We start from the raw sequence: 21,724 nt of genomic DNA on the forward strand, positions 1-21,724 counted from the left end.
AAAAAAGACGGTACTTTTCTATTTAAGTCACGCAACTATTGTAGTATTTCTTTTTATTGTTACAGACTTATCCATGGATTTCTAATCCATGACTGATCACATCTATCGTTTGTGTACACGTCTAAATGTATAATATAAAGTATATATATATATATATATATATTTTTGAGCAACTCTTTTCCCTATATCATTTATATAATATGTATTTATATACCTATATATACACTTAAACGTGTAGACGCACGATAGATGTGGTAACCTGCCTTAAGTATGAATGTCATATTTTGTCAAAAGCGTAGGAATACATTTGATGGATAATTAATAAGATATATTCAAATAATATAATAAAAGACCAATATACATTTGTTAAAGTTTACAGTCAATTTTTGGTGTTAAAAACCATTATGAATTTGTTTTTAGATATAAAAAGAATCATATTATAAGATATAAGTTTTAAATACTTGCTATAATTGACGAAAAAAAGTTATATTGAAACACAACCTAGTATATTATGCTGTATTACAAAATTCAAGATCAGAAATAGAATAATATAAAATAAACATCAGTCATATCATAGGTTTGCATAATAGCGTACAGATCAATGTATTTTCTTTAATGCTCGAAATTAAGATAGAGCAATGTCTTATACCAAGGCCTTTCTACATAGAGCCAACATAGAATATAAACAGAGGAGTATCAAGGCAGCGTGCTTTTAAGCGAAGATTTGTGCTTTCTCATATTATTTGGGCCCTTTCTCTTATAAAATTAGTACCGTTCCACAGTGTTTTACATCTTCATGTAAAAAGAAATATAGACAAAATGCTAGCACGAAAACAAAGCTGTTCAGGAGATCCAACGACCATCGCGGATTATGGCGCGGATGATACTATCAATGAAGGCTCTGAAATTCTTTGGACAAATACATCCTTTGCTCGGCAAATCTTTAGAACACTATCCCTTGTCAGTCTCGTTTCCGTTAGTCTCAACACACCAAAAACATTTTACAACTATCCTTTTTTATTTTACGTAACCTACACTGCCGACCTTATCTGTGTTCTAGTGTTCACTATTGAGATGGTAACTAAAATCCATAGTCGAGGTCTTTTTACATCATCCGGAGGCAAAAAACCTTATATTAAGAGTCGATGGTGTCAATTTGATTCTATGATGCTGTTCTTCATAGTTATTTCAGTCATACTTCAATCATTTGAAATGTTTTCTTTGGTTCCAAGGTATTCACCTCTCTCAATGCTGCGAGCTGCTCGTCCTCTCATCATGATTCGATTCATACGTGTATTTCTTAAGTTTTCAATGCCAAAAGCTCGTGTAAATCAAATATTTAAAAGGTCTTCCCATCAGATTTATAATGTCACAATATTTTTCCTGTTTTTTATGTCTCTCTACGGTTTACTCGGAGTACAATTCTTTGGAGAAATCAATAATCATTGTGTAAGAAATACTGTTACACAAGCAGAAGATGTGACACTGAATGATCTTACAATCCCAGATTCCTACTGTAATCCTCACGATGGCTCTGGTCACAAATGTCCAAAGGGCTTCCATTGTATGAAATTAAGTCCTTTAGGGAAAGTTAAAACGGGCTTCACTGGGTTTGGAGAATTTGCAACGTCAGTGTTTACTGTTTATCAAGCTGCAAGTCAAGAAGGATGGGTCTATATTATGTATAGGGCCAGTGATGCAGCACAAAATTGGAAAGCAGCTTTTTATTTTACGACAATGATATTTTTTTTAGCTTGGATGGTGAAAAATGTTTTTATTGCAGTGATCACAGAGACTTTTAACGAGATTCGTGTTCAGTTTCAAGAAACATGGAGTGACAGGGAAAGAATTGCATCATCCTCTCAAGATCCCAGGAGACAACAGGTTCTTGAAGGAGATCAAAAAGCATGGAAGCTGGTAACTGTTCAAGAAAATAGCCACGAGGGATATGCACCTGAGATATTCTCAAAAGTATTACGCTCACCAGCCTATCACATTTTTGTAATGTTGATTACTCTTGCCAATGCAATTGTGACAGCAAGTATCAGCTTTCAACACACTCGAGACCAAAGACCACGTGAATATTTTTTTTCCAACCAAAAAATTCTGGAATTCGGATTTACTTTATTCTATGACTTGGAAGTTATCTTCAAAGTGTTTTGCCTCAGCTTCAAAGGATACATACAAAGAACTATTCATAAATTTGAACTCCTTCTGGCTGTTTTTACAACTATTCACATTCTCCCTATCAGGGGATTATTTCTTAGCTGGATATCCATTTTTCAGGTGTTGAGAGTGATTCGTTTGATAAAAGCGTCACCAATGCTAGAAGATTTTGTTTATAAAATCTTTGGCCCAGGAAGAAAGTTGGGATCTCTCATAATATTTACAATGTGTCTGCTGGTTATCACAAGCTCTATGTCAATGCAGTTATTTTGTTTTTTGCCAAATCTAGACAAATTTGAAACTTTTCCATTTGCATTTATGTCCATGTTTCAAATTCTAACACAAGAAGCCTGGCCGGAAGTGATGAGCAAAACAATGGAGAGAGTAAATCCAAGCTTAACATTTGTCGTTGCTATTTATTTCATTCTGTACCATCTTTTTGTTACATTGATTGTCATGTCACTCTTTGTTGCCGTTATTCTTGACAATCTTGAATTGGATGAAGAATCAAAAAAAGTAAAGCAACTCAAAGTAAGAGAAGAATCGTCAGACATCAAAGAAGATTTGCCTCTTCGGTTGAAAGTTTTTGAAAAGTTTCCAGAGCGTCCATTAATGACGCGGCTGCATAGAATCCCTTCAGATTTTGCCACTCCAAAAGTAAGAGACAGTTTTGTTTCTAAATTCGTATATGAAGCAGATGAGGCGCAGGATGATGCTGATGAAGAGAATTCGGTGGCACAAAATAATAACAACGATACTATAAGTCATCCAGGAGGAAGTGATGGAACTCACTTGAGATATAGAAAGATTGGAAATACTGGACTCATTTCATCACCTACAAGAAAAATTCAAAAAAGTTCGTCCATCAAAAAATCGTCTATATCAAATATATTATGGTCTGTTCGAAGATCCATTCGAGGAGGCTCTCAGTTATTTCATAAGCGGGGTGGTACATATAGATTGAATGAGAATGTCAAAGAGAATGGATTTGTTCCGGGACTTAATTCAGTAGTGAATACAAGTGCAAGGCCACAAAATATGGACATCAAGTTATTACATGCTAAGAAGCAACAAGCTGAAATGCGAAGAAATCAAAAAGAGGAGGACCTAAGAGAAAATCATCCGTACTTTGATAGACCATTATTTGCAGTACCTCGAGAATCGACATTTAGAAAAGTATGTCAAGCAATTGTAAACGCACGCTACGACGGGAAGTTAAAAGAAGCCATTGGAGGAAAGAGTAGACAAGTTAAATTCAAAACATTCCATTCTTTACTCGGATTAGTTACTTATTTAGACTGGACAATGATATTCATTACGACACTAACAACGATATCCATGATGTTTGAAAGGCCTAACTATAGAGTAATGGATACAAAGATTCTTCAGATAATGGATTATGTTTTTGTTATAGCAATGGGAGGAGAATTAACCTTAAAAGTCTTGGCAGAGGGCATGATATTTACACCAAAGGCTCTTATCAAAGATGTTAGTGGAATATTGGATTTATCCATTTTCTTTGTAAGTTTGGTTTGGGTATGTTGGATGCCCGAAAAAATACCTGCTAATTCATCGGCTCAGTTACTTATGCTTCTTCGATGCTTTCGACCTTTACGAATATTTATACTTGTTCCACATATGAGAAAAGTAGTTTGTGAACTTTGTCGTGGATTTAAAGAGATAGTTTTGGTCGGGGTTCTTTTAATTGTTTTAATCTTTGTGTTCGCCAACTATGGGGTCCACTTATTCGGTATGAAATTCGCTGCATGCAACGACTCATATATAAAGGAACGATCCAAATGTGTGGGTATATTTCGAGCGGATGTATATGTAACTAAGATGAATATCCCTCCAAAAGAGGATTGTCCACCTCCAGGTTTGGTTGTTCCCCGTGTTTGGATGAATCCAAGAAGATTTAACTTTGACAACATCGGAACTTCAATGCTAGCTTTATTTGAGGTTTTATCTTTCAAAGGCTGGGTAGATCTGAGGGATGTCATAATCGGAAAGATGGGACCTGCATACGCCATATATATACATATGTATGTGTTTTTAGGTAGTATGATTGGACTAACTCTGTTTGTGGGTGTTGTAATTGCAAATTACAGAGAAAACAAAGGTACAGCCCTGCTTACAGTTGATCAAATGAGGTGGAGTGATTTAAAAAAAACGTTTAAAAATTGCCCAGCCTCTACACGTTCCACCCAAGCCAGAAAATTCGAAATTTCAAGCCTTTATCTACGACATAATTCAACATCTTTATTTCAAGCGATTTATTGCTATTCTAGTTCTTACAAATAGCTTCCTTTTGTGTGTCAAATGGAAAGAAGAAGACGATGCTCCAGACCGAATCAATTTAGATTCTAACGGAACGGTAATTTATGAGGAGGATGATACAAATAAAACAACGCTCCGAGATAGATTATCTACAGCAAGCTCTGCACTAACAATCTGTTTTGTCATTGAAGTTTTCATGAAGATGATTGCCTTCACTCCTTATGGATATTGGCAGTCACGGCGGAATAGAGGAGATTTATTTGTAACAGTATTTGGAGTTGTGTGGATCATAATGAATTACGCTATGGAAAATAATTTAACTCTCACATTTGGATATGTTGTGATAATTTTGAGATTTTTTTACAATTACTGGGAAGCATGCAACACTAAAAATGCTGATGCAAACTGTCTTCGTCTCTATGTACAAAAGTTTTTTTATCATACTTGGAATGTTTCTTTTAATTACATGCTATGCTCTTGTGGGAGTTATCTTATTTGGATCTGTTAAATATGGAGAAGCAATTAATCGGCAAGCAAATTTTCGTACTGCCATGAATGGGATATCAATGCTTTTTAGAATAGTTACAGGCGAAGACTGGAACCGAGTACTTCATGATTCTATGTTGGAGCCACCATATTGTACTCTTAAACCAGATTCAAATTATTGGGATAATGATTGTGGAAACTTTGTGGCTGCTATTGCCTTTTTTTGCAGGTATAAGTATGCTTGATATATTTGGTAACCACTAATTTATAAAAATCATTTTATTCCTAGCTTCTATGTCATCATAACATATATTGTTCTGAATCTTTTGGTAGCTATCATCATGGAAAATTTTTCACTTTTTTATTCTAACGAAGAGGATGCACTTTTATCTTATGCTGACATTCGAAATTTTCAAAATACATGGAATATTGTCGATGTTAATCAAAGAGGCATGATCCCCGTCCGAAGAGTCAAATTTATACTACGTCTTCTCAAAGGTCGTTTAGAAGTTGATCCTCAGAAGGATAGGCTTCTTTTTAAACATATGTGCTACGAATTAGAAAGACTTCACAATGGAGATGATGTTACATTTCATGATGTTCTTAGTATGTTATCTTATCGTTCAGTCGATATTAGAAAGGCATTACAATTGGAGGAACTATTAGCTAGAGAAGAACTTGAATATATTATTGAAGAAGAAGTTGCTAAATTAACAATACGAAAGTGGTTAGATGGATGCTTTAAAAAAATGAGAGAGAGGGAGCAGAGTTTGATAGCTGGTCTTCGAGCCATGAATGAACCATTGCTTCAAACATTGAGACCATTAGAAGAAGAAGAACCCTTGGGGCAAGTAATGGAAGAAGATGAAGACAAAGACAGTCAACAAAATAGTTCTCCAAAGAAAGGAGCGTCTAATGTTCCAGATGATGACACGCCAGGTACTTTAGGGACAAGAAGAACATCTGACGAGCCACTACCAATTTCATCGACAGCTATTTCAAGCCACCCAATCTTAGGTTCAAATATAGAAGATACCCCATCAGGTCCAGTGAGAAAATATAAATTCTCCTCTTCATTCTCTTCATCTGATGAAGACTCTGTTCGAAAAACAGCAGTTAGAAGAACAGAGAGCACTTCCGGTGTGCCTTCAAGTACTTTTACCAATTTAAACAATTCGACAGTTAAGTTGCACCCTTCAAATGATAACTTAAAGATGTCTAGTGAGCAAGACACGGAGAACCCGTCCTCTGGGAACTTGCTGATAAGAAGAAAAAATAAAACTCTTCCGCCATTGGAACCAATGCAAACAAATGAGGAATTGATGGGACATAATGACGGTGTTGATGTCGTTAAGAATTGGTGGAAGGATCAAATTGAGTTCAATAGTTCAGATGAGGAGTATTAGCTGCAAAAGCTACATGGATACTACAAATTTAAAAAGTGCTGCTCTACATGTTCAGTATATAGTATAACTATATTTATATACATAGGTACAAAAGAAGTATTATTTAAGATTGAATATTTTTTATTATTTTTAGAACAAAGATAACGACAATTTAAATTAATATAATATAAAGTGAGGTCAAGAAACTTTCTTCTATTTTTCAAAAAAAAAAAATGAAAAAAAAAAAATGCTAAAATTCTTTAAACACAAGATAGATTTAATAATATGTGAATATATTTCCAGTAGGACGTTAAAATTAATATAGGCATCGTTAAAAAAATTTAAAAAAATATATATTCCTCTATTCAAAAATATGATTAAATAACACCAAAATCTATGGTTTCAGTGGATTCATTAATGCGATTCCGTACTTCAGCTGCAGCATTTACTTCCAAAAGAGTGTCAATGCTATTGAAACTTAATCCAGCCATGAGTTTTTTGAGCTGTAAGACTTTTAAAATTTTGATTCGACATATCTTTGATATTCAGATCCGACAAGCTGGGGTAGTCGGATGATGTCGAAGCATGAACCATTTTTGTTGCCATTTTTCTGGGAGCAAATATTGTTTCTTCTTCTGTTAGAACATCCTTTTCTTCATCATGACAAGGATTCTCATCTTTATTAGTCGAGTAAATGGGACTTCTTCTTTCCTCCTCGCCAATGACGGACTCAACTTCGTAAATAACTTCTTGAGTTAAGTTCCGATTATTATGAATGGTATCAATTCTTGGTGGTTTGTGTGGATTTAGATGAGAGTTAGTACGATTAAACATTTGTTGAGGAGGTGATGATGGGTTTCGATTTTTTAATGTATGCTCTAAATCACTATTACTTTTTTCAATCACGACAAGTGTTCTGTTATATAGGTGGGGTTGAGATTCTACAGAGCTAGGGCCAGATGAAGAGGAACCTGATGAAGAATAGTTTTTAGGAGAATGTTGATGGTAATCGTTATAAGAAGAGAACCCAGGTGAGTTATCGTTAGAATCACAAGTCGTAGATTTTTCATTTGATTGGTTGACATTAATTATTTGCGTGTTGTTGAAACTATAAGGATTGGGTGGGTGAGGTGGTCGATACGGTAATGGTGGGGGAGGACACTTGTAAACAGAATCTGCTTTGGCTGGTATATTTCCACGTGGTATTCCTTTATTGACTACTGAATACAATTGAGCTTGTTGCGTTTCTTGTTTAATTTGAAATATTGGCGAGGTCTGTCGATCATTCTTTGATAAATGAGGACTTGAAGAAGTTTGATTAGGAGATTGTTGACCCTGATATGTATTAGTAGACTCTAAAAGTTCTGGTGGAGGAAATTGTGCCGAAAAAGTTCCAATTTCAGGTTTTGCTTCTTGTTTTATTTTATTTTTACTAAAAAGCTTTCCAAGGAATGAATTCTTTCTGTCCATAATTTTAGGAGACTCTCTTGCAACACTTACAAGGGAATCTGAACCTAATTCATTGCTCTGATAAGTAGAGAGGACGGACATTTCTTTCTTAGAAAGTCTGAAAAATGAAATAATTTATATATTTGAATTGTATTTGTTGAATTAAAATCTTGTTTTACCTCAAAGATCCACCTTTATTGAAGGATAACACAGAGCCATTCTCATTTGAGAAAGAATTTCCGGCTGTTTCACTGCTTTTAACTGACTTCTTTGACAACCTTAAAGACTGACTTCTTTCCAAATTGCTAAGTTTAGAAGGTGAAATAGAGGAAGTTGATCCTTCTTCCAGGGAAGTGTCAGCACTTTGCGTATCATCTTCATGTAATTTAGATTCAGACGTCTGACATTCTTTATTTTCAACACACTTCCGTGACGGAGGAGATGTACTGATCCGTAACGAATGCCGAAGTCGATTTAACCTATTCCCAAATGAAGTAGATGAATTGTTCCCTCCCAATGAATCCACGAGAAAATATCCAGAATTACCAGTATAATAGACTCTTCTTTGTTTGATGAGTTGGCCAAGGGTTGAATGAATGGTTTCTCGAAGATTTTCCGTACGAGAAGACCCTGCCCAATCTGACTCAACAATTGAGCATAATTTGTCGATATTTGCACATTTGTTTGATCCTTTAAGTCTAAAAAGATAAATCAATGTTATAATAAAAATAATGCAAAAAATAAAATATACAAAACAAATTTTTTTAAACAAATAATGATAGATTGATTGATTGTCGATGTATACTACTTGTACTTGATAATGTTCCGCAGAATAAGTACATACTTATTAATTGTTTATTTTCTATTAAGAAAGTCAATATATAGAGCATCTAAAGATTATTCTCATCACGTGGTCTCAATATTATTCCTTTCATTTATTTTGAGTTGTAACTTGTAAAATTTGTATATACAACATAATCAAATTTGGAAAGAGGAATAATAATTTCTAATAAATGTAACCTAAATACATTACTTCACGCTTGATATAGTTTATGTACACTCAGTAAAAGAAGTAATTAAATATATCTATCAGACGAAAATATTTCACCTATTTCCTGCAAATAGTTCATAAAAAGGGAATAATACAATGAGACACAATCCCAAAATTCAAAAAAGTACCTTGGAGTGCCTCAAATTGTTTGTGAGAAGGAAGAAGAAGTAATTATGTTTCATTCATAGACTATATTACTATTATGAAGAATAGATTCCATTTTAAAAGATACAAAAATGATATCATAATGTAAACTCTAAACATTGCTTCAAAAAAGTGAAAACAGATAGCATGCGAAGGCATTAAATTACAGTAAATTACTATTATTTAGGCTCACGTCTACCTCGACTAAATACAAAGCACATAATAAATTTAAATAATTCTTACTTAGCTAAAATGAGACAAAGTATATCTGGTAGGGATATACAATGACTTTGGAGAACAGGTTTTATGGTACATCCTCCAGAGAGCCCTACTTGCGTTATTCGCGTATTTGTTGGTGAATTAATAACTCTCCGTTTCCATGCATCAATAATGATTTCAAGATTAGAAGAGCTTGTCATCGTAACGAGGATTCCTGGGCATATATAGCCTTGATACCTAATTATAAAAGATTAAGATTTAAGTCATAATGAATACTAAAGGCTTTTAATGAGTGCATGATATACATCTTTGCAGTGAATGCAATTCAACAATCCCATTGTTGTTAAATTAAGGTACACAGATGTTGAAAAGTACTGTACTAAAGCAAAATTTATGCAAAAAATTATGGAAACTTTCTCAGAGGGAAAATTTAACATTATAACAATCTTAGCCCTACAAATGCACATTTTCTCACAAAACATAACCGTTTACACACTTATATTCATGTCGTTATATTTCTACCTCATACTCTGTATTGCATCACCGAGTTTGCAGTCCCATAGATAATTAGTTGTATTCACGTCCAAAAATTCATAGAATAATGCTCTTCCACTCTCATTCTGACAACAGAGCTCTGAGAAGGCTACACAGGTTGGACAATTATTCACCTTCTTCTCAATAAAAGAACTTGCCCCATGATGATTACTCCCACTACTACAGGGAATAGGGGTTGGGAGTCGAAATATTTGTAGTAAAAGTGTATGCTGCATAAAGGCAAATTGCTCAACCATGTTGAGTATATGTGACGTTTGTCCAGAGTGATGCTCAGGATGATGTTGTAAATTATCTTCACAACTCTTGTTCCCGTTAAGACAGCTTCCCACGGGCATTTTGAATGAAGAACTCCAGGGCGATTGGTTGTATGGGCACGTCTAAAAACAAAAACACGATGTTTTAATTAATAATAAATACATTGTTTGCAAGTGACAGTTGTTCAAACACGAAACATCAATATCAAATATACGTTATAATATACTTAGTACTATTTGGCAATTGTTTCTTACCTTTTTTTAGCTCATAGTCCGTTGAAGGAATGATGAATAATATTCGGGGTGGTGGTGAGGCTTGTATGATTCATACATATATCACGGAGAACTATAAACTATAATATAAAAATAAACAATAGTGTTTAGTGTACGTTTATAAGCAGAGGGAGACGAGGGGATTGGAGGAATGAAGGAATTCTACTACTGACTACATAGTACAACTATACTACAATTTGGAGGTTAAAGAGTGAGAAGGGAGCAGACGTGTGTGTGTATAGTATTAAGTAGAGTGTATATATATTTTTATACATTAATTTGAAACCTACAGGTTGTATTAGTAGTAGTACTACGTACAGGAGGGAAAAAACAGCACCCACCATTGTTATTATTATCAACTCATTGGATCACAGGTAGAGTACGCGTACTCCACATCCTCTTTTTATTTCCATATTTTTACTTCTTCAATCCCCCCATCACTGTGTGGAGTAAAAAAGCACTTCCTTTCAATAGAAGTAGCAGGATATTGTCAGGAGTAGGATGGGCAGGCCCCTAGTAGTGGAGTCTTTGGGAGATCCTGATTGACGCATTGTTATGTCACTCATGATAATTTCTGGTCAAGATGTGGGTAGAGATTCCCATCATTTAAACCATTCATCAATAGGAACAAACAATGAAGACTCACGACATCAATAGAATGAATTATAAGGTTTTAAATGTCACTAATGATGTTTTACAAAGCGGGTATTTCTGTCTCTTTATGCTGGAATAAAAAGAAATCATTATTGTTCATATTAAACATATGTTGATGGGTACGGCATGTCTGTCTTTTATCACTCAAACTGATCTGTAACAGCAAAAAGAAAAATATTTATGGTTTAGGAAGACTGGAACAAATATAATATGCCATTATATTGTAGGGATGTGTACCTCCAGGAAATAGCATCAGGAAATTGGAGGAGTGACTAACATATAAACTATATACGAAAAGTATGAAGCCCCAATTTTCTACATAATATATGAATGGACGGGTAATAAAATTTAATATATTAATGTATAAATACCATTCTAATATAAAAGACCTACGTATGAAGGATGACTTAACTAAGGCAGAGCCACCCCAAATAATTTATTTCCTTGAAAATACACACCTGCTCATGAAACAACAGACTCCAAGCTAGCCTCTAAATAGGTTTCTTATTTATAAAATTATAATCAACTGTTTATTAGATCTAAATGTTTATATCTTCAAACATAAACAAATAGTGTTGGACTCGAGTATTACTCGAACTCGCCCGAAATACTTTTTAAAAAATTTAACTTAATTCAGAGTCCACCAATATAATATAATATCCTTTCTCCAAAAGGCAATAAAACAAGTTATTTTATAATGATTTTACTCAATTAAAGTTTTGTTTAACACAGTTTTAGAAGTCATAAGCAGATATATGACATACCCCCATTGTTGAATAAACCGAACTTTGGTATTTTAATACCCAGTGATTTTAATTTTTTTTTTTTTGTTTCTCTTTGAATAACTATTCATTGAGAGGTTTTAAAGGAATAGTTGCTTAATGCAAAAAGATGTAAAATTTATTTAGCAAAATAGCTTTTATATAGTTATGGATGATTACTTATTTATATAATGAGTTTTTGGTAAATCCGCAGAGGTCTTAAAAATGTTGGTTTTTCAAAAATCCATCCGGTTCCAAACATATTATATGAACAAATCACTCCAATTTAGAATTCTTGATTGACAACAGATGTGATTGTTTTAATTTTAGCTCTCTTCCATGATTATCCATGGAATCATTTGTGTTCAAATAATTTTGCAAATTTCAAATTTTAAAATGGATTTAAAATTTGTTTTTTATACATTAGACGGATTTTAATCAGTCGCACCAATAAAAACTCAGGAGCTAAATTGCAACTGGTAAAATGTTATAAAGTATTATATTGAACCCTTTTTTGGCAATATATAGCTTCTACGGCAAACTCATGTTCCTCACTTCTCTTTCGCAGGATAGCAATTTTTTTTTTTTTTCAAGAAAACTTTAGAATCTTGCCTACAGGATAAAACCACGCCTACTCCACTAATAACTATACAGCCTAATTGCCAAGGATTATAAGAAATGAAATTTTGTTGCTTTACCCTGTACTTGAACTCGAATGATTAGTCAAAACTTAATAAATTCCAATAATGATTAGTCAGGCCCGTGATAACAACCGAGAAAATAAAGATCTATAGCAAAATAATTTTTGCAGTAGTAGTATTTTGTGCCCTTCTAATGATGAATCATACATAGTTATTCCAATCACCCCTTTCAATCCCATGATTATGGGACTATTAGTCAAATTTTATAATTATTTTTCCAATGGACAGTACAAAATAAAAACGCTCCCGTCTTATTAAAAGAAAAGTTGATGTTAACCGGAGATGCATAAAACATGTCCTGGAAAGTAGAAGCGGCGTTTTCTAGTTCCTATCATTATTATGTAATTCTTAAAGAGAGAACATCTACGTATAAAGTAATCACTAGTACGTGTACTCCTAAATGTCGGAAGTTGAAGAGTAAGGCTGAGGGTTTGCTCCTTGTGAATTATAAGTGTAAGTCATTGGATGATCCACTCAGTCTCTTCAGTATACCAACTCCAAAAAAAGGCGATCTAAAAAAATGTTCTCTATTTCCCTCATTACCTATATTAAAGCCTGGTCCACGGATTGAACAGGTGAACTGCTGGCAGTTGAAACTCCACCATCAACGCCTTTGTAAGCATCAAGAATGTTATAACATACCACGACCCCCAGGTTGTGTAGGTGAACTAGGCCCTGAGGCTGATTAAATTTCTCCAACGATGTTTCCCTAAGAATCAAGGAACCCTTTTAATATCCTATAGTACACATAGGCCCAGAGGTAGTGCAGGCGAACTGCTGGAACCAAGCCTAGTTTAATTCTTCCACCCTACTTCTCTGAGCATCGCAAACCCCTTGTAATATCCCATAATATACTCCCATCAGTTAACCTGCACAATCCGTGGGTGGGGTGTTTATATAAGAAGGAACACTTTATGCTTAAAAACGCGGCAGTAGTGGAGTTTAAACTACTTTGGGGCCCAGAATTTACCTGTACAACCTGAGGGCCGGGTTTATTTTTGGGTATTAGAAGGGGGCCCATAATTTTTAGGGAAGCGTCTGCATGGGTGGATTGTCTTTTATCGTTCACTAGTTTGATTTTCCGAATATATTATAATTGCAATGAAATTGCAAACCATATTAATATTATCTTGTTATGAAATTACTCAGAATCATATTATTATATTTTTAAAAGGAAATAAAGTTGAGTGAGGTCATCAAGGACCAACTATATATGTTTTAGGACTGATATGTAGGATTGTATTGGACCGGACCAAGACTCAACTGGACTGCAGTATTCAGTCCTAAATAAAAACAATAATTTTGCAGGACACCGTTTAACGTGTCACTCTGTATTGCCCATACACATTACCCATGACTCATAATTCAATCCCTCAACCCAAAAATCAATAGTAGCTGACTAACCTCATTATTAAGTCCCTGAGACCAGGAATATTCAACTATGGAGTTGCTCTTTGACTTATAAAAATGTTATTATTCCTAATTGGCCCATCAATTATACAAATATATGATTGATGATATATTATATTGCAAGGGGAATAGGATATTAGCACGGATATTACTCAACTCTTTTTGTTTAACTTTATATTAATAGCTCAAAATTCATGCTTTTATTATTTTGCAACCGCCAACAACATTATTTTACTAAAGAGTATTTTATTATATATTAAAAAACAGTCCAATTGACAACTAAATAAATTAATTAATAAAGGACATAAATGGAAGATTCATTGAAGAAAACTAATTCTTATCAGGATTGACACCCCTTTTAATTAGGTTGTAAAACATTTAAAAAACCTTTATAAAAAAAAATTATCTTGTGAGAAATCGAAAGAGCATGAGAAAGATTAGACATTTATTACTATTTAATTATTTGCTTCAAACGGTTGAAACACAGAGACAGAGAAAAAAATATAATATCAATTATTCAAAAAAAATTAAAGGTGCTACTTCTCATACCAAATAAATTGTCATAAATGCTAAATATTTTTAATGGGAAAAATTGAATACACAAAATGGACCATCGGAAGTAAGAGGTCCATGGGGTGGAGTATTTGATGTGCCATTTTTGAGAACTGTTTACGGTTCTGACGTTTTGGAGGTAGCATCTGCTCCGACCGTTTTCTTGATTCTTAAAAATCGGAACCCTCTCAAGGTGGATTTCTTAAAATTAATAAATACCTTTTTTTTTTAAAAAAAAGATCAAAAGTCACATAGAAAATAAAATAGACCCACATTTTATTTTATTTTTTTTTAAAAAAACATACAGTGTACCAAACGAGGAGTGGAAAAAATAATTTTTTAATACAAAAATAACATTCAAAGTTAAATTATTATTTTTTTAAGAGAAAAAATAGGTCCCGAATATTTTTCTTTGCCCTTTACCCACTCAGAGTAAAACTGGACTTCAAAGAAACTATTATTAAATTTTTGAAATTTATTAGTTCAGATGAATTTTTTCTATTGCAATATCGATAAAATTCTACACAAGTGGACGGAGGAGGCTAATGGTTCTGGCACCTCTGATACACAGGTATCCCTTACAAAATTTAAAAGTTAAAAGGCTCGCACATTTATCTTTTCACAGTAAAATTTGATATTCAAAGAAACTACTATAAAATACGGATCATGGGCTCTATAAGTGGGAACAGAGGGTACTACCGCCCTGTTTTATAATATCCAAATTCGTCGTCCCAAGTCCAGATTTTGGATGTTTATATACACAACAGTGGTGGTAGAATGTATTGGTCTGGGATTAGGAATTTTCTTTAGGAGGAGGGAGAGAGGGCTGATATTTTTGACAGAATTGTATTTTTAATTATTGCAAGAGTTGACCAAAAAAAAGCTTTTTTGAAAAATTTTAGAGTTCAAATTTTTTGCAAGGGATAAAATTTAAGCAAATAAACCCTTATTTAATAGCAAAGAAATTGGAAAAACAAATTTTTTGGAAACTTTGGACATTGTCCAAATGTTCTTAGACAAGTCCAATTTTTTTTTTTTTTTAATGTGCAATGTATAAAAATTCCTTACAATTGGAGGCCAATGGCCTCTATTGTTCCGGCACCACTAATTTACAAGTATACATCTCTCAGTTTAAAAGTTATATATATCTACGTACACCCTCAGTAAAAATTAATGAACTTGATCGATCTACTTATAAAATATTTCATGAATCAATCCTCAATGACAAAAAATATATGCACGGAGTTCGTATAGTATGGTGTGTACTAGTTGGGATTTTGTACAAGTTACAACAAGAAAAGGAGATGAAGAATTTACTTTACTTGGGATAAGGAATGTTCCATGAAGGGTTGATATATTAATGAGTGTTATTTGTGACTATTTTAATACAAATGACAAAAATAGAAGTATTATGTGGCCCATTATAAAGTTCTAATGCACACAGTTTATAACTCAATAATATATAATCACCATGTAATTTTAATAGAGTCATTAATTTCAACATGTACAAGTGGCAATTTGTACATACATCCTAAATTTGTGTAGAACATATGATATATAATAGGTTTAGTAAAATGAATTTTATTATTGTTAATGGATATTTTTTCCATCAATGTTTCAAAACCAATCAAAACATTGCTTATGTACATGACGGTCGACTCCACCATGTCCATTATTTTATCCACATTTTCGACAATTGGTCTTCCAGAGCGTCAAAATTACCAGATCTGGGTTCCCATTTTGAGTACTTGCTATCGAATGGTTAGCTTCAATGCTGAACCCAATCGGATAACTTTGTATTTTTTACATAATAGATATTCGACAGTTGGCCCTCCAGAGCATCGTACATCTTTGACATCAAAATGAAGAGAACGGAATCGATGAAACTAAAATTGCGCGTGATTGGCTTTACAGTATCCGACCCATAAACATTATTCACATTTTTAGCCATCAGATTTCGCTTTTCTCTTGTTCGAAGAAAAACTGTAAAATATGGGGACTTTTTTCTTTAGTGGTGCCCATCTTTGACGTGCAATATACAGTACTGAAGCAATCACAAAACTGTCTAATAAATTACTATAGAAATATATTGAAATAATAATGGATTTCCTCTACTACAACTACCTATAATAATATTTGGATACGTATAAAATTGTACAAGTTTTGTCAATAGTTGGTAATTAGAATGACCCATGCAGTAATCAAATAATACATATACAGACGAAGCAATTGCAACTTGTACAGACATCGCAATTTATACCTACACATCATATATATATGTGTATTTGGTTTGAATATGTATAAACATTTATGTTTATGATTAAGTAACTATTATGTTTTATATAGGCATATGAAGATAGCAAAAATAGATTGCTGGTCTTAATATTATCAACCCTTATCAAGATCTGTCTTCAACTATTTGATCAAGAGATGCACCTTGCCCCACAATAATAATAATCACACACACACAAAAAGTATAAGTAAAAGTGATCATGCGTTGATTAGTCACGCAATGGTAGTTTGAAGGGTAATAAAAAATTATATATTACATATAATAATATTATTGGATTTTCAAATTATAATTTGTGGTTTCGGGATTACATATAACTTTTGCAATCAAATGACTGAATTTTATTCATGGACACTGTGTAGATATATATACTTTGTACTTGACATGATTATAATATTCTGTTTATATAGTTTTTACTGAGGTTAAAATTTAGTCAAATGGTTAATGAAATATATTTTAAGGATACTCCATATTTACATATAAGTATATGAAAATTCATTCCAAGGTAGAAAATATAGAATTATTTTATGTCAAGAGAGGGGTTGAAGAGTGTACAGAATGTACATCAGAAGTACATATTATGTGCACTCCCTACTAGGGTTTCTCATTTCCCGGGATATATATATATTTTTTTTCAATTTTACCGGGAAATATTAAGATATTGTTAGTGGATCATACGTAGAGTAAAATTTAACTGTTTATTTCTGTATTTGAAGAAGAATGAATACATTTTCAGCTAATCCTACAGATTATACAGAGTAAGGACCCAAACTTTGCAGTAGCCGTTAATTACAATTTTATTCCAGTTACTTTTAGTAACAAAGTTTTAGTTGCAAACTTTCAATACGCAAAAATAAGCAAGTTTTGTTTTTATCCCATGGCTCCCATAGAGACAGTAAGGAACAAAACTTGTGCTTCAACAATATAGCTGACTTCTGCCCTGCCTCCAGCCCTGATCTCAACCCCCTGGACTTTACGGCTAAGGGCGTCTTTGAGAATAATGTCTATTGCATCTCTCAAATAAACCCAACTTTCACTTTCGTAGGCGATACGGCTCCATCCCCAGGTCCTTCTTGACACCCTACAGATAGTTTTTCGAGACAAACCAGCCTCATGAGCTATCTTTGAGCACTTCTTTTGTGGACCTGTTCCCTCAATCAACCTGGGTGGCCTAATGGACACCGGGAGACGACTCCTCGGTATGTTATCGACACTCCCAGTCTTCTAATACCACTTGATTCTATAGTGGACCGATCAATTGGACATATTGAGGTCTTCTTTCCAAATAAGGCGAAATGATGGCGCGCTTGTTGTTCATAATAGTCGTTAGAGGCTCAAAACACCTTTTAGAAAAAAGTTTGTTTACAAAAAACAAAGATGGAGACTGTTGACTCATATGCAACAAAAAGAAACAAAAAATATGCCCCGTCTAGGAGAAATATTAAGTAGAAGTTGCTGTCCTAAGACTTATGGGTAACCCTATAATTATAACAACTACGAAGCTGATATTAATTTAATAAATAAATCCGGGATTTTCTAAGAAAACAAGATCATCCCGGGAGAGGGCCCCTAGTACCTACATACATAGGTACTTCTAAATATGTACTCTATACAAACATACATTATACATACATATGTTTTTGTTTCAAGGCCTTAGAGGAAAAAAAAAAACTAATGAAAAAATTAAAGAGAGGGTCTCATCATACATTTATTCACTTTTAATCCGAAGGTTTGTGTCACAAAGATTACCATTGATACATCTAATTAAATATAAATAATAAACAACTTCTAATATTTTTAAAACTATTTACATTCCTCCGTTTAAAAACCAATTAATTTCATGGAAGGATATCATTTTCCCCTTCACTTTTCTTAATAATTTAACCCATTTCCTTGTTCAGAATTAGAAACGTTTGCAGGAGCATCTGTAGGCTAAAGGGATTAACGACCCCCCCCCCATCCCTAAAAAATAACGAATTATGGTTGTAATCACGGTATAATTCTCACTTTGCAGAAAAACTTTCAAATGGCAAAATGATTAAAAAACAATTTTTCCAAAGTCTTTTTTTGAAAAATGAAAGGTAATTTCGTCAAATTCACAGGCAACAAGTCATTTGAAAATAATAATAATAACAATAAGAAATAACTAATTCTAAAGAAAAAACTTAGTGATAAAAATAGGACCCTCGATTATCGTTCTACAAAAATTTAAAAATGTACGAGAGTCTATTTTATCCTTTTACCCCCGATACTGATTTAACAACTCCATACAGAATAATACATATGTCCTTTGAAATTTGTGTAATATGGAAGTAACTTTTACTTTTCCAGAGCATAATTTTGTCAATTTCAATTGATAAATACTATATGGCAGGGTCCACCTTAGGCCACTTTTCACTTCCATTAAGAATTACGCTTCATTGAAAAAATTTCATTTGAGAAACATGTGCGAAATTTCTTTGAAAAAAAAGAAATAAATTCAATTCAATTTTTCAAAATGGAAGGAAATAAAAGATCTCCCATAACCCTGAAATTGGCCCTGGCCTGAATTATTATGAGAGGTCTCATTGAAAACAATATTATCCACCGGTGAGTCAAAAAAAAACGAACCATGATGTTGTGTTGACCATGATGATTTGAGAAAAGAGGAACATAGCCTACTTGTCATTATTATTTAATTCTTAAGGAGAAAACACTTAAGTGTAAAGTAATAAATAGTGAGTGAAGACGAAGAGTAACAATGAGGGTTTGCTAGGGAGTTAAAAATTAAAGTCTATGTCCATGGTGGTCTCTGAGTAGAATTCAGGATCGACATAAAAATAATTCCAGCTTGGCTTTGCTATATACGGAGTTGGACTCCCTGCAGCTGATCTAATAGCTAAACATTCTTTAAATTATGAGTATTATCACATTATTTTTCGGTTTCTGATATACTTTATATATCCCTTTTTATCATTCGTATCACTACCCAGATTCAAAAATGGGACCCGCGAAAACGTTTTACCATAGTAGGTTTGTATTTCTCTTTAAAATACCAATAAATGCTGCTTTTGTTGTAAACTATTTTTTAGTTTTTTTGCGACTTTCTTCCCGAACTTCGAATTGGCAATTATTTGAAGAAAAATAAAAAATGGACTTCTCATCTAGACAATTTTTATGCATATACAAGTGTGCGCGTCTAAAACTGAACACTCCTTTAAATTTTAGGCGTTTTTCCTTGTCTACAGGGTTGAGGGCTTGACGAGGGGTTCACTTGAAGACCTTAAGGGGTAGATCTTTCTTAACTTGCCGGCCCATGGTCCTTCTGCTGACATTGAACTCCCTGGAGAGGCTGCTGACGGTGACTTTGCCTCTCTTGTCCTCGACAGACTTTTTCACGGCAGCAACTATTTCGTCTAAACTTCAAGGCCTTGACTTAGATCTTGTGGTCGCCTCAGGAGTCCCTTTGGCTACCAAGCTATAAATGGTGGTGCGGCTGCAGTTCAGAACCTTGGCAATTTCAGTGGGAGTTTTTCCCCGCGCGGAAAGTTCCAAAATTGCGACTCGACGTCTCTCCATACTTTCGGCTGTTGTTTCACTGTTGCTATTTAGATTTTGCTGGAGTTTTGTTTATAACTAGTCAAACCCCTTGCCTCGAAGTATAAACCGGGTTCAACTGAATAAAATCACGAATATGTGCATGGCATAAAATTTAAAGGAGTGTTCAGTTTTAGACGCGCACACCTGTATGTTGGTATGTTATTTGAAGTTTATAACACAATTTTTTTTTGTAAGTTCATAATAATACATAAATAATAATGCTCGCCCGCACTGAAAGGATCTAAACCAGGGGAAGGGAACCTTTGAGACATGGAGAGCCAACTTCAATATTTATAATCAATGAGTGTCCCACTACCAACAGTAATATTAAAAAACACACACAAACTATGGCAATATGCTCTAATTTGTGCGTGCCAGTGAATATGCATCTGCGTGCCATAGGTTGCCAACCCCTGATCTAAACATTAAGAATAAGTACTAATGACTATTGTCAATGTGATTATCCGCTCCTTCCCTGGCCCGAGGAATGCAGGATAAACCTTTGGCAGTAACTAATTATATGTTCATTGCTTTACAAGAAATATGTTAATTAGAGTTGATTGATCAACGGCTGACAAAAAAATACATCATGTTAATTTTTATGTTTAGTAGGAAGACGTTGTATATGATTAGGTATAAAATTACTAATTATGTAAATGTCAATATTTCCTTAATTAAATAAATAATTGTCCAATTGACAAACAATCAACGGCATTACCACATTAACAAAAAAAGTATTTCACATTTTGTAGATGTACGTGGATGACCTTTCCAATCCAAACAAAGTACCTAAGGTATTGGTATGTGGAAATCTATTCCTCATTTAAGGTAGTAGCTTAGGTTTTTTTTTTTTTTTTTTTACATTGAGACTCCTTCAAAGATGAACACCGATTCAAGATTCCTATCTCAAGCAGAATTTACTTTGACATTTCATAAGTTTCACAGCGCAAGTCGTTACATTTATTGTGCCACGCAACCTTTAATATGAAAAAAAAATACCAAAAATCACTAAGTAGATAACCAATTCTTCCAAACTTTTGAATTATTATTCAAAAATTATTGAAAAGTGTTCCCCTCTTAACAAGAACTAATTCAAATTCAACCAATCAGTGTTAAGAACACAATTAGGCATTTAAAATGATTCAGAAGTGTCAAATATAATGTTATGTTACTGAATTTCAAAAATTTCATTACAGTTCACTTTCTCAAGTGATACATAAGAACATAATCCTTATTTTTAACTTGAAAGAAACACAAATTGTAGCCTAACGAAATACTTTGGATACTCAAACGATCAGAAACACTGAACTGGCCTCCAAATCGAATCAAATCAGTATCAGAGCTCTGTCCCAAACTTTATTGCAGATGCATTTAGTAATACAAATTACTGAGATGTGGAGTGTCAAAATCCAAAATTAGTTATTATTCTGAGAATATGGTTCATAATAAATTACAATTTCATGGAGTGTGACGTTTTCAAATCTACAGTCACGGATAAAAAACGTCTAAGTCAATTAT

The 21,724-nt window shown here is 33.5% G+C and overlaps 2 protein-coding genes across 10 annotated transcripts; one reads left to right on the forward strand and one right to left on the reverse strand.

The window, feature by feature from the left end:
- Positions 1-773: 773 nt before the first annotated feature.
- na (sodium leak channel non-selective protein na) lies at positions 774-6,713 on the forward strand. Its single transcript, XM_040719047.2, is given in 4 exon segments — positions 774-4,329; positions 4,331-4,798; positions 4,800-5,158; positions 5,219-6,713. Coding segments are annotated over 4 exon segments (5,454 nt in total). The 5' UTR covers positions 774-819; the 3' UTR covers positions 6,336-6,713.
- LOC121123961 (uncharacterized) lies at positions 6,438-11,441 on the reverse strand. Of its 9 annotated transcripts, none has more exons than XM_071890873.1 (7): positions 11,372-11,441; positions 10,601-11,067; positions 10,242-10,339; positions 9,700-10,109; positions 9,202-9,414; positions 7,943-8,461; positions 6,438-7,881 (listed from the first exon to the last, which is right to left on the reverse strand). In XM_071890873.1, the coding sequence occupies exons 4-7, from the start codon at positions 10,065-10,067 to the stop codon at positions 6,783-6,785; spliced, it is 2,199 nt and encodes a 732-aa protein (XP_071746974.1). In that variant the 5' UTR covers positions 10,068-10,109; positions 10,242-10,339; positions 10,601-11,067; positions 11,372-11,441; the 3' UTR covers positions 6,438-6,782. The 9 variants fall into 9 exon arrangements, with proteins under 9 accessions (XP_071746974.1, XP_071746980.1, XP_071746979.1 ...); XM_071890879.1 differs by having other exon boundaries at positions 10,601-10,983; positions 11,372-11,436; XM_071890878.1 differs by having other exon boundaries at positions 10,601-10,983; positions 11,307-11,394.
- Positions 11,442-21,724: the final 10,283 nt, after the last annotated feature.

The sequence above is a fragment of the Lepeophtheirus salmonis genome, chromosome 9 (genome assembly GCF_016086655.4).
Source record: "Lepeophtheirus salmonis chromosome 9, UVic_Lsal_1.4, whole genome shotgun sequence".
NCBI classification, from domain to species: domain Eukaryota; kingdom Metazoa; phylum Arthropoda; class Copepoda; order Siphonostomatoida; family Caligidae; genus Lepeophtheirus; species Lepeophtheirus salmonis.